We start from the raw sequence: 14613 nt of genomic DNA on the forward strand, positions 1-14613 counted from the left end.
TCTGGTTAGCTTTAGTGGACACTAACTTTACCGTGACACCCCTGGTAGGTAGCCTGTGTTCATCTCTGGTTTAACTCTTCTTCTGGTGTTGTGCCGAGCCCCGCATGCCCGTCGAGGACCGCATGCACTTGGCGGGAGCGCGCACAGCTGCAGCTGAAAGACGTCGTGATCATCTCTATGACAACGTTCAAACCGTAGAACCAGGTTTGTTTATCAATGACCATGATGAACCGATGTGTGTTGTTCGTTCAGAGTCATCGAACATTTATTAGACTCGGGGGAAGAAGCATTTCCTTGTGTTTGGTCTGAACAGTCAATATTTCTGAGGAGGTCGTTTAAAATGTGTGAAAATCCCAAACTGCCCAACTCCAACATTTATTTATATATATAAGAGCTAAACTAGCTCTCAAAGAAGTAAGCTAACGAAATAATTTAGCTCAAGTGCCTATTCCTTGTCCTTTACTTGGAAAAAAAAGATAAGAGAAGTCGTTTATCTGACATATTTAAGTTTCCATTTAATTGCTATCAGTCCATAACATACTTTATTTTCAATAGATCCAATATAAAATTTAAAACGATTTCTTTTTCTTCTTTACTTTGGATTTTTGCAATATGCCCTTACTCAACCAGTCAGCCCCTGATTTTCATTTTCAGCACAAACTCAACATATTCGTAGACATCTGAAACTTTCTTAATTTGTCTGCCAACAGTTTACATGAACATTTTTGGCTCCTTTAATTTGACATTTTCTTGGATGTTGAGGTTTAAAGTTCTTATTGAATTTAAATGTTGGCTGCTCTTCCATGTAAAGTAGATGGGAAGTGATGTGTTCGTTGACATGATGTGTGCTGGAGAGGTGAGGGTTAAACCCATGTGGGTTTGGTGTGATCCCAGTGAATAGTGAGGCACCTGTCCCTGCTGTGAGGAGTTGATGTTAGTCCGCCCGTTCAGGCTGCAGCAGCAGGACGTCCCACAGTCTCACTGCTCGGTAAGGTCATGCAACTTTTTTATTTATGTGTTATTGATTCATTTTATTTTCAGGGACTTGTTCCTGCTCATCATTTGTTGAGGACGTCTTCATTTCAGAAGCTCTTTATCTTGTGTAGCTCTTTGCTGTCTAACTGAGGCTGGTGCATCTGATTTACAGACAATTTTACCCTAGCTTCGTGTTGCATTGAATCCACTGCAACCGAAATAAAAATGAATTGGGGTTTTACAAAATGCTGATGCCAAAATTTGCAAAAAACAAGAAGATTATGGATCAGATCTTTTTGAGGTTTAGTAAGAAAAATGACCACATCTTCCTTTTACATTGATTTTACACAAGTGCCAGACATGTAAAGTTTGTGGAGGTGAAGCAAATAAAGAAACCATTTTGAAAATAAATGAATGATGAGGTTGATTATACGATCTAGATTAGTTTTTTCAATGTCAGTGAATATGTGCTCTGTTTATTTCTGTGTATGATTGTTAGCCTGTGTAAAACAATACTGTGTAAACCACAGAATATTACACAATGAGGCCCAAGACTACTTCTCTGCACACAAAAAATAAATATGACATGATAACAGGTTTCTAAAACCACCACATGCACACTTAACAAGGACAAGACCTCAGTTTCCACAACGAACCTGATGAGAATCATACAAGTTGCCTGAAAATTGCTACACAAGAAATTGCAAGACTTTTTTGTATAATTTTTTATTTATTGACATTATTTATTTACATATATTTTTATTTATGAAGCAAAAAGAGATCACTCCAATATATTTGAAAGCTTATTTAAACCCCAGTGACCTCTACCAAATATAACCTCTTTTTTAATAGCGTGTGTTAAATGTCATTATGAGTCTCTTCGTAAACAAAGTGATGACTTTAAATTGTAAATAAAATAATATAAATTGTCTATAAAAGCTGTTCCTGCTACAAAAATATGACTTCTCCTCTGAGGATGTTACTTCTTCTAACTTTTTTTATTATTGTTATTCATATAAATTATGAATTGAATAAGATACATTTCAGATTTTACTTAACAGCAAATTTAAACCATCCATATTTGTCTGTATTAAAGATCCATACGAGCTGAGTGTGTTGTTGTTGCACTGTTTTCCTAAAGACATAAAAGTACAAATATTTGTGTAAATTTCAACAACTGCTACTCTAGTACTTTACTTAAGTAAAGTTTTTATTTACTCCATTTTATGATACTTTATAATTTTTCTCCTCTGTATTTTAGAGGGGAATCGTACCTTTTACTCCACTACATAAATCTACATAAATAAAGCTGTGCTGCCACGATCACCATCATCAGTAAAATACTATGTAGACACATCAGTATTAACAATCTAATAAAATTGTATAATTATATATATAATGATATTAATATATCAGTTCAGGGCTTTTCATTTTTTAAATCAGTACCTTTGTACTTTTTCCTTGGTAGGAATTTAAAAGTAGGACTCCACCACTGCCACACACAGAAATGACACATCTGTTATTTTCCTGTGGGGTAGCTGTATTAGTTCATAAAAGTATTTTAATAATCAGGGACTGTATTGATTTAATGTCACACTTTCTTTACCTATATCTGTATCGTTTTGCATCGGTACCGTGTTTAATAAATCCGTAAAAAGACATATTTCTCTCCGATCATTTCACAGGGTGCTCGCTGCAGAGGACGATGGAGAGAGCCAATCACATCAACATTGCAATGATAGAAGATATCGGCACCAACGGGATGGCCGCTTCAAAAGGTGTCACATGCCCCGAGCAGAACAAGCAGCCGTGTGGATCCACTGTGAGCTTCCACAACATCCAGTACAAAGTGCAGCTGAGGAGCGGCTTCTGCAAAAGGAAATACATCCCCAGGGAAATACTGGTGGACCTCAAGTGAGTTGTTAATCTGGTTTGCTTTTCTTTCCTTTGTGTGTTTGTTGGTAGAATCTTCCTCTTCATACACTTGTCTTTCTCTGTTCTCACAATCTGAAATTCAGACACCTGCAAAAATGCTGCAGCTGTTGAAGAAAGGCAGAAGAAGCCTTTGTTACTCTTGACGTATGTTTACATAGCAATCCATATGTGTTTGAACTGTGATACGTTGATTAGTTGTTGTTTTCTCGACTCATTTAGTCCAAGAGTTTGGTAGGAAACCTATTCAATAATTAACGAATATTGTATATTCTGGTTTATTTACTTCCAGGAACAAATATCAAAATTGAATATTTTTGGCTTAATAATTAAATTGTATTAATATAAATTAATATGAGACCATATTATAGTAAAACTTCTTTATGTCAGTTCAATACGACTCATTGTATCCTTATCCAAAGAAGAACAATAGTGAATAGACTCTTACATTGGCCTCTGTCTGATGGTATTAAATAAAGCTGACATTTCCCATGGAAGAATGAATCATTTCACACAAGTTTTTTTGGGCCTTTTCCTGCCTCAGTGTTAATTATATGATATTAAGCATGGTTTATTGCATATAATCTCTCTGATGCAGTAAAGAGCAGTCTGCCAGGGAAACGAATTAAACGCTGTCACGTGATCCACCATCAGGCTTTTATTCAGTCCTTTAATTCCATTTTATATCACTGACTCTTATGCTCTCTTGGGCTTTTGGGTCACTGTTCTGAAGTCAAACAATTTGCTTTTGAATTACTTTCAATGGTTTTACACATTATAGATTTTTATAATCTGCAGCTTTCAAGAAATGTTCATTACATCAGAACAAATGCAAAATACCTCTCACGAACCTGATTTTATTTATTATAAAGGAGGAAAACTAATTAGCAAAGAGGGAAATAATTAAAGTGCTTCCAAAATTTTATCACATTAATCCAATTTGTGTCACACTATTCATAATTGTATCATAAAAACTGATTATGTGAAGCAAAAATCTGAGATTAGAGATTTTGGAAATGAATGCAGACCATTTAAATGTGTCCCAATATTTGCCTTACGCTCTTTTATCCATGTTAAACTGGTCACATACAATACAAAGTTTTATTGTCTCGCAGTGGGATAATGAGACCCGGCCTGAACGCAATTCTTGGACCTACTGGAAGTGGAAAATCCTCGTGAGTACTGCACCAATCTTAAAGAAAGAGAAACATTAAAAGTGAACAAAAAATGTATTTTTTAGATTTATTAAAGATTGTTTCATTTGTTTTTCAAAGATTCTTGGATATTCTGGCTGCAAGGAAGGATCCTTCAGGTCTCTCAGGAGAAGTTCTCATCGATGGAGCTCCGCAACCTCCAAACTTCAAGTGCCTCTCTGGCTACGTGGTTCAGGTGCATCTGAGTTACATGCAATCATTTAAACTTGTTTTAACTGATTTCTAACTGTCAGTGGTGATAGTGGTTGTGGTTGGTTATCTTGCAGTGAGTGGGATGAATATTTACACATGCAGCAACATTAGCTTTCATGGAGTCTTGATTGTGTCCACCTTATGATTGTAAGTTTTATTTTCACTCTCTGGTTTGGGCTCCACCAACTCCTGAGCAAAATATCTGTCTCTCCAGCAGCTGAGCGCTCCAATACTTCCACCACATAGACTCTAACTCGTCGTTTGGTGTTGTCCAGGTTGTGAGGATACTAAAAACTACTTGTAAAGTTGAGGAAAACTACAGACTTTTGGATAATTATTAAGAGTTTATCAACATAAATGATCCAATGTTACACAAAGTTATTTGATTTGTGAATATTCATTATAACAGCTTTAAATATGAAGGTGTGCTTTGGTCATTAGTTCTCTGCTTCACAGAGTTTTAATCAAACAGTCGGATTCCCCTGGTCCGCACCAGTTCTGAGTCAGCTGCTAAGCACCAGCCTAGGCGCACCGCCGGAAATGGAGATTAATTCAGAAAAACACAGCAGGACAATAGAAATCTACGCCTCCCACCTTTGACCCGGAACTCTTGTCTCCCTCTTAGGAAGATGTTGTCATGGGGACCCTGACTGTGAGGGAGAATCTGCGTTTCTCCGCAGCTCTGCGGCTGCCCAGCTCTGTGCCGCAGAGTGAGAAGGAGGCTCAAGTCAATCACCTCATCAAAGAACTGGGTCTCACCAAAGTGGCCGACTCCAAGGTTAATGTACACACTTGTCCATCATAATACGTCTCACCTCTTACCTGGCAGACTGAGTCAACCTTCGAAACACCAGCAGAGACAGAATGATCCGTGTTTGATCCCTGTTGTGTTGTTCTCGTGGTGTATGGGCGTTGTCTCCAGGTGGGCACACAGATGACCAGGGGAATCTCTGGAGGAGAGAGGAAGAGGACGAGCATTGGTATGGAGCTCATTATCGATCCCTCAGTTCTCTTCCTGGATGAACCAACCACTGGACTGGATGCTAGCACTGCCAACTCTGTGTTACTGTTGCTGAAAAGGTAAAAACTGATGAGAGGTCAGTCAATTCTTTGTTTTTTCTGTGATTTCAACACAGATTGTTTTCAGAGATGAATCCTCAGCTACGCCTTCAAGTCACATAATAACCAAACCACGATTAATACACTTTTTAAATGAGTAATTAAGTGTACATCTACAATAACACTATGACACCATCAGCTAATCTCAGTCCCAGACTGCAATTTTCAAATGTATGTTTAAAGCTAAAGTAGGGTGTTGAGCCTTTTCAACAGATGTTAATTGGGATCTTCATCAATCTGACATGCATCATATGGATGAAAATGAAGCAAAAACATTTCGAAGAAGCTTGCATTAAACATTTAATTATTTTTCTAATAAAAAAGCTAAGTTCCAAGGATCGGTCCTTGTGGGATCCCTCAGAAAATGTTAGAGAGTCAATACATTTTAATCTACTAATGGAAACACAAAATATAATGTTCTTTGAGTGTGAACTATTCATAGTTCAATAGATGAAAACAATTCTGTACAACACAAAGAATTGTGTAGCTTTGAATCTGACAATTTTTAATCCATTTGATTCTGCTCAACTTGTCTCAGAACATTAGTGTGGAATTCAAAGCTGAATTGTATTTACTAGTTGTTGTTATTTTTTTAACTATATCTGTTGTCAGAATGGCCGATCATGGAAGAACCATTATCATGTCGATCCACCAACCTCGCTACTCCATCTACAGACTGTTTGACACTCTGACTTTGCTGGTTAGTGGTAAAATGGTTTACCATGGAGCAGCTCCGAATGCTTTGGACTACTTCGCCAACATTGGTAAACACACTGTTCATTATTGATATAAGATACTCACACCCCTCATACTCTCCTCTATGTTTTTGATTTTTGATTTAATTAGGAAATGTATGTAGATGACTGTGCACTAACTATATTTTATGGGTTAATAGCAAAAAAAAAGCATGGATCTTTGTGACGTGTGTTTCAGGTTATCCCTGTGAGCCCCACAACAACCCAGCTGACTTCTTTCTGGATGTTATTAATGGAGACTTTACTTGTGCAACAATGACCAAAGTGCAAAGCTCTGAAGGTAACGTCATATATAAACAAAACCATGAGTTAATGGTGTCTGTTGCTTTCATTATAGAGAAAATGTATAAACCTTTTGGAAAGACAAATAATGTGTGTATTACCTTGCAGATGTTCTTGATTATATGAGTAATCAGATCAATTAGCTTTTTTCCAGATGTTCTGAGTGGATATTATTCTTTGCAAACTATTGCTTAGAAAATCTTTGTTGAAGTCAATTAACAGTGAATATTTGATCAAACTGTAATTTAGGATGTTTTTCAGGCAAAAGGGGAAACTTTCTGTTGTCAGCATGTTAGATGTGAGGATTGGCTGTTTTATCAGTTTCATTTCTTGCTCACTGAGTATTTTGGGGTTGGTTGGATAAAATGATGTTGTGTCATTTGAGGCCTCTATGAAAACAGTAATGAGTTGTTTTTTTTCATTGACTAAAAACTGGTTGAATATTTCAAAAATAATATGCAGGTTAATTAGTAATTAATCAAATAATATATATTTTAGGGCACAATGGAGCCTCTAATAATAACTCATTTAAACTTGCAGAAGTTTAAATGAATGAAGTTTCCTTTGTATTAATCTGGAAGTCCACAACCCAATGCTCTGTCTGTTGCGTCTCTGTGTTCAGATTTGGACTTAGAGGTACTCAGCAGCTCCAGGCAGAGCATCGAGGAGCACCTGGTAGAGGAGTACAGGAACTGCAGCTACTCCAGCGACACACAAGCCGAGCTGGAACGCATCGTCCAGGACAAGGAGTGTATCCTACATCCGAAATCTCGCACCATCACCTACAACAGCTCCTTCTTCCACCAGCTAAGATGGGTGCTGAAGAGGACCTTCCAGAACCTCATGTTAAACCCACAAACATCTGTTGCCCAGGTAACCATCGCCATCACTCACTTTGAATTCACATCTCATCATAAACTTAGAACCATCTATGTTACTTTGGCTGAGTGGACATAATACATACAGATAACAAATAATAAGTGTACAGTGTCCCTTTTTGAGTGAGGCGCTTCAGTTTCTGTACTTCTTGTATTGTTGTGGGTCAGGTCACACTTTACAGCTTTTGTTGCCACACAGGACAAACTCTTTTTTTAGTTTAAAAATCTGAAATATTTGAGCAGGAAAAATAATACTAAAGCAGAAACTTTAATTCTTTGCACGTCAGCAAGGATCAAAATAGTAAATTCCTTCAACATGAAGGCAGGAAAGTATTAAAAACAACAAGATCAAAGCCACTTTCATGTCTGTACAATAAATATGTAGCCGAAGCAAGACCCTGGTCACGTGCCATAGCATAATAAATGTGAACAGTGGGCAACAGCAGCAAGGATATTACTCTTGAAGTCTGAGAGGCCTTTTCTGTTCAGGGTCTTTGGTTCGGTTTTGGTCATTCATTCATCAGTTGGGCCAATACGCAAATGTCATCTGCCTCTCTGCAGAGTAGATCTAGCAGACGGGGGTGTTTGCTTGACTCATTGCTGCAGTGGACTCCTTAGCAAGAGCAATCACCAATCCATGTTATATTTAACAAACACAGAGGTGACGCAGGCGTTCAGGGAGTCCAGGGGTTTCCATGGGGAGGCAAAGCAACAAACAAGATCATAAAAATGTTCTTAATACAAAAAGCACAACTGAGCCAGAGAGCACGATACCACAATGTAGACGCAACAATCCTGTGAAGAGTGACTGCAGGAACCGGAGGATAAATTCTGGCATTGATGAGGCAGATGAGAAGTAAGTGTGTCCAATTGCTCGCTGGAGAGAGAGAGAGAGGGCTGTCACGCCCACACAGAGAGACAGAGTGAGGGGGGAAGACACCGAGAACCATCTAAATACATAAAGGAAGAAAAATCTCCCAGCAGATTATATATAATTCTTTATTTAATAAATCTATTCAATTCACCTGCCAATTTACAAAATCTTTGTTTGGGGTCAACATGTTTTTTATTTTGAGCCTCAACACACAAACCCATTTAACTGGTTAATATATCTTAGTAATGATAATGGATGATAAGCTTACCAAAATTGTACTCACTGAAGTACCCTTAATTACTGCATTGTATAGTAACAGAGTATAATTTGCATACATGCAATACTTTGTCTAAAGTAATCAATAATGATGGAATCATTTCGAATGTAATTATGTATCAATAATAATACTGCATGCTTTCAAGCTACTTGTTTATGTATTGGTCTTTTCATTTTGGGTAATTCAGAGAGTTTTAACATTTTTGTCTCAAGTGAGTCCAATCTCAAGACAGGTGCACACCAGTTCAGTCCAAGTCTTCACTTCACGACTGGAGTGTGACTCAAGTCCATGTTTCATGTCTACAGCTCTGACTGATGATTTCATAATTTACTTGTTGTTTTTTGTCTTTTAGGTCAAATATTTAAACATGATATTGAACCACTTTCAGCTTAACTTGTTCAAACTCTCCATAAAGAGCAGAGCGTCAATGGTGTTATCATCATGAACAGGATGCACAGACAGCACTTTGTGAGGGTCAGCACTTAACGCTCTCATTAGTTACCCCATGGCGGCAAAATGCCATCAGAAGTCTCGTCACTTTAAGAATTATTAACAGCTAATTGGCCCTAAATAAGTCAAAATAATCCCACAAGAGGGGCTCTATGTGGTGTGGGCGCCATAATCGGCTTTGGCGACTGTTGTGACCCAACTCTTGCCTCTTTGGGCAAGGATCTGAACTGATATCATATATGGCCAAAGCCCCTTGGCCCTGCTCCGGTACTCATCACATGATGGCGTCATGACCTGTCCCTCCGCTGCCCCGCTTTCACATGAGGGGATGAGGGGAATGAGGTGAAAAAGGCTCAACCTTATTAGCTTATCCCCTCACCCTGGGAACCGCTTAGTCCTGTCATAATCTGTAAATTGTTAGGATTAAAACTTGTGTCGTGATCACTTTTCTCACTCTCTTCTGTCATCTTCCCCCCATCAGCAGATCTGCTTGTTGTCGGAGAGGTCAGTTAGGAGGAGGAGCGCGGTGTCCACTTGACACCTGATCCTCAAAAACACTGGCCTCCCTGTCAGTGAGGATTTTCCACAAGATTTATTTTCATTCTTCAAAAAGAATTCATAACAGCTCGTATTTAGCAAAACTGTATCACTGAATCTGAGGGTCTGGATTATTACTATGACCACACTCACCAACATTTGCCGTTTTCCTCTAAATAACACCAGAGTTAAACATTTCACAAACATGGAACCTGATTACCTTCATGATCTAACTTTGCATTAACATCCCCCACAAAAGGAACCATTTCCCAAGGTGTGAAGTCGTTGTTCCGACTTCAAGGTGTTCATGTGCTTTAAAGTCGGAATGTGGGAAAAACATGGACGCTGTGAACAAAATGTGTTGTATTTATGTGTTTAGAGAAGTTAACCAGCACATTGACACATATTTAAAATATTTGCACAATAATGAAGAGCAGAGATGTTGTGATTAATAATTGAGCACAACTAAGTGAGAGTTTTGCAGTGGAGCTTTTGAGTTAAAGATGCAGCAAGTTCATTTTAAGAACACATTTATTGACAGGACAGTGTGTTTTTTTCAGTGTTGCTTCCTGTGGTCTAAAAGTGTCATGTCTGTCTGTGCAGCTGGGAGTCAACATTTTCCTCGCCCTCACGGTCGGAGCCCTTTTCTTCGGAATCAAAGACGATCAGAGCGGGATCCAGAACAGGTGAGAGAACTCATGAAAGAAACACTGAACGGCTCTGAGCTTTATTCAGCCGATAACTAGAGACTCATCCTAATGTTTTATACGTTATATGTTTTTTACCTCGGCAAAGGAGGTTTGTGTTCATCTGCATTTGTCTGTTTGTTAGTTAGCAGGATTAGGCAAAAACAATTGAAATGATTCCCATTAAATTTGTGGAGTGGTGGATCATGACCCAGGGACAAACCCATTCAATTTTAGAGCAGATCCAAATAATGAGCGTGTACAGAATTCTTTTTTCACTTTCTATAACATGGCACGACGGGGTGTCAGGTATGCTCTCTCTGAGCACACTTCTAGTTTACAATAAAACCTACTGTTGTGACATTTCTGCAGTTAAACCCACACAGCAGACATCAAGAAGAATTGTATTATATATTTATTATAATACTGATATAAAGTAAAATGCTATAGAAAAAAAATGAAATACACCAAAACACTGAAACTTGATTTACTTGTATTGTTTCTGTTGTGTTTCAGATGTTTTGTGTTAAAGGACACTACAGTCTGAAAGATGAATTTTACTTCTTTGCTGTTGTCGGCATCTTTAAGCAGCCACATGTGCCTGTTGTAACCTCGGAATAAAAAATGTTTTATTTGTACTGATTGAGGTTCATCAAATTAATTTATTTTGTGGCAATATTAATTTACACTTTTAAAATATCTACAAAGTCTTAATGCCTACAAAGCACAATGCAAAGGCTTTTCATGATATTACAGTCTGTACATTATGTGCACACCCACTATAGTAATTAGGTTGCTTTCATTTCTGTCATAGAATATTATGTATATGTGTATTCATGCATCAGGTTTTAGAGTCAGTGGCTGCTTTTATAGAGAAGTGTGAAAAGTTAGAGCAGGTCCTGCACAGCTAATCCTCTTACCATATTTTATTGGGCACAACCTGGTACTCACAAGCCCTGCAGCGGAGTTCCTCACAAATCTCAATGATCTCTCTCTTTTCTTTCTGTGCAAGCTTCAGTGGACTATAAGGACCTAATGTCATTAAATTCATGGTCAATGCATAGGCAGTATGGCAGACACCAGTCTTCGCGGCTTAAGTGTCTCAAGTTACCCCCCCCCTCTCCGCTTCTCGCTGGTTGCAGGGTCGGATATTAGGGCCACAATGGAGTCAGTTAACTTTGAAGTCTATGTAGTTTTACAGGGACCACACCACAGAGTCAGTACTATAATCTGTAGAGTGACTGTTTTTTTTTTTTTGCTGCTGCCTCTCCTACAGAATCACCTCTTTGTCAGACAATCAGAAGTGCTGATTGAAACCTGGTTCACCCATTCACACACACATCCATGCAGAGCATCTATGTGCAGCTCTCCCTCAGTCACACATCAGTCACACATCACTCACACACTGCCAGCATCGTCGGGCACAATGTGGAGTTCAGTGTCTTGCCCAAAGTTCATGTTTTGTTCTCATGTGTTTTCATTTGTCCTGAATTCCTGTAAAGAGACTGGTTTTACTTTTGAGATGTGTTCAAGTTCAATTTTATGTAGATGCACACTAACCACTGTGTTGTAACATATGCTACTGTGTTGTGTCTTTCTTTGGACACCCGGGCTCAGTATTGGTACCTGAACTGTATATAAAAATAACCAGACTGTTCTGTTTCTTACAGGATGGGTGCCCTCTTCTTCATCACCACTAACCAGTGTTTCAGCACCGTGTCTGCAGCTGAGCTCTTCATCATTGAGAGGAAACTGTTTGTGTACGTACCTGTCCTTCGTCATTCTTTCCACTTAAATGTCAGTAACACGCCTGTGAAGTTGGTTCAGAGCAGATACTACATGCCTGCAGTTCATAATAATAATACTACTACTAATAATAATAATAAAGTATCTAAGAAGGCATAAAGTCATGAGGGAGTCATGAAACTAACTAGGACCGTGTGCACAATTCAAGATGAATGTGAGTCTTCAGAGTTGTTTCATTGTCAGTGTTTGATTTCTCTCCTGACAGACACGAGTACATCAGTGGTTACTACAGAGTGTCTGTCTACTTCCTGTCAAAGATCCTGTCTGACATCACCCTGCGCACCATCACCTCTGTTATCTTCAGCTGTGTTGTTTATTTTCTGATCGGTAAGAATAACAGATTGATTTGTGGAATTCTTCAGGGTTTAAATGTTTGATTTCTTGATCAGAAACTCAATTTAAATGCAGATATCAATCTCTAATAGTCAGTGTGTGTTTGTGTGTGTGTGTGTGTGTGTGTGTGTGTGTGTGTGTGTGTGTGTGTGTGTGTGTGTGTGTGTGTGTGTGTGTGTGTGTGTGTGCGTGCGTGCGTGCGCGTGCGTGTGCGTGCGTGTGTGTGTGTGTGTGTTTTCAGGGCTCAAATCTACTGTCTCAGCCTTTTTTGTCTTCACGCTGACCGTCACTCTGGTGGCCTACACAGCCACAGCCATGACCATGGCCATCTCGGCCGACCAGAGCGTCGTCGCTCTCGCCAACATCTTCATGACCATCGCATTTGTCTTCATGATGGTGAGAGACGAAGCGACACACAAACAAAGAGATGCACCTGGATGCTTTTCAAGTGGAACTAAGTCTCATTCTGTAGAGGTTGTAATAATCTCAAGACTGTATCATATGTATTTTCTATGTGTTTTTAGATTTTCTCAGGGCTCTTGGTGAACCTGCCCAGCATCATGGATTGGCTTGCATGGCTGAAGTACTTCAGTATTCCTCGCTACGGCCTTGCAGTAAGTCACAATTTACTGAAGGCGTGATGTGAAGAATCTCATTTACAGTTGTGGTAACTGTATATTTGTGGTTTTAGAGAAACATGTTTATTTGATGTAGCTTTGCTGTTCGTATTATGTCTTCATAAGGTCCACACATATACAGTTTAAACTGGCACACCAGTTAACACTTGATTAATATTAGAGACAAATAATATTGGATTTCATGGGATTTTTATGGCTGACACAGACATCGATGTTCAAACACTTTTTGAAAAGGATCAGGAAAGGTTCATCTTTATTTAATATAAGTATAGAATAGTAGTTGTTTACTCAAGCTCCACCTATCAGCTTTTCCCAGAGCCGATGAAGTCTGAGAAGAGAGAATGTCGCTCAATAGAGCGCCGTCCTCCGTCAATCAAGCTGCACCAAATTACATTGTTATTACATGATTTGATTGTGTTCTATATGTCCAGGCCTTGAAGATCAATGAGTTTGTTGGTTTAAAGTTCTGTGAGGAGGCTGTGAGACGAGACGCCAACATGTCGGCTGGAGCGTCAAACTGCAGCATGAGCACAGCCGCTCTGACGTGAGTAGACCTCACACACTATATTCTGTGTGTAACTGGCTTGTACCATCTTTTTTTACAATCACAAGCATGAATTCATTTGACATTCTGAACTTTTCTGAAAAACAAAACTCTTTCTTAATCAACGCTGTGTTCGTTCAGGTGCACAGGAGAGCAGTATCTGGACTACCTGGGGATAGAGTACACCACCTGGGGACTGTGGGAGAACCATGTGGCTCTGACCGTTATGTCCATCATATTCCTCATCATCGCCTACCTGAAACTACGCTACATCAAGAAATTCACTTAGATGTTTAAGTCTGAATTATTATTCATTTTTGGACAAATTTGACATTTTGGGAGAAATAGTTGTTTTTTTGCTTGGAGTTAGATGAGATAGTGCACTCTGCACAAAAACAGAGGGAAGCAGAGGGTTTTTCAGGTTGTAATCATTTGGGCTCCTTTTTTGTATCACTTAGAAAAATTTTCCCCAAATGAAAATGTTGCCTATTCTCTTCACCCAATTTTACTAATACAACAGATGGGCAAAGGGTTGTCTTAGGACTTGTTGAACATTGGAAATGTATCTAACTGTTGATCTTTTCATCTAACTCTCAGCAAGAAAGTAAATATATCTGTTAATATGTCAAACTATTCCTTTAAATGTGCCTTTGTTTTGCACTTACTTCAATATTCAGTAAAATGTCATGTTATTTTTTCCTCTTTGGTGAAGACTGTTTCCACCATGTTCACTTTTCAGCGCCTCATTCGCCTAAAACAGGTGCAAGTTGCTGTTATTTCAGTGTTATTCAATGTGGTTATTTATGAATATTTACAGTTGTATTCAGATTCTGCCTTTTTTCAGTACATGTGTAACTCAGTAGTGTTGATATATTCAGCTTCTGCACATTTACCAAATTATACAAATTATACAAGTGAATTCATCTCAAGTCTAAACAGATTATTTGTTATTGTAGATGTTGTAGAATTATATCAGATCGATTTTCAATGTTACCTTTCTTTATTGTTCCAAAGTAAACATCTATACATGTTTTATTCAATGCGGTCATTAAACAGTGTTTTGTTGTTCTTTCAGTAATTCTGTTGAGATTAATGCATGTGTGCGAAGTAAAAAACATAGA

General features: G+C 38.5%; 1 protein-coding gene across 2 annotated transcripts; it reads left to right on the forward strand.

Annotated features, from left to right (window-relative positions):
- Positions 1–62: 62 nt before the first annotated feature.
- Positions 63–14570, forward strand: abcg2d (ATP binding cassette subfamily G member 2 (JR blood group)). Of its 2 annotated transcripts, XM_069530552.1 has the most exons (17): positions 64–204; positions 895–988; positions 2661–2889; positions 4023–4082; positions 4182–4296; positions 4939–5091; positions 5236–5393; positions 6045–6196; positions 6366–6467; positions 7092–7342; positions 10089–10171; positions 11842–11931; positions 12183–12304; positions 12552–12706; positions 12835–12924; positions 13380–13492; positions 13634–14570. In XM_069530552.1, exons 3-17 carry the CDS (start codon positions 2681–2683, stop codon positions 13779–13781), a joined length of 2001 nt encoding a protein of 666 aa, XP_069386653.1. In that variant the 5' UTR covers positions 64–204; positions 895–988; positions 2661–2680; the 3' UTR covers positions 13782–14570. The 2 variants fall into 2 exon arrangements, with proteins under 2 accessions (XP_069386652.1, XP_069386653.1); XM_069530551.1 differs by lacking the exon at positions 895–988 and having other exon boundaries at positions 63–204.
- Positions 14571–14613: the final 43 nt, after the last annotated feature.

This window comes from Paralichthys olivaceus, chromosome 8 (genome assembly GCF_024713975.1).
Source record: "Paralichthys olivaceus isolate ysfri-2021 chromosome 8, ASM2471397v2, whole genome shotgun sequence".
NCBI classification, from domain to species: Eukaryota; Metazoa; Chordata; class Actinopteri; order Pleuronectiformes; family Paralichthyidae; genus Paralichthys; species Paralichthys olivaceus.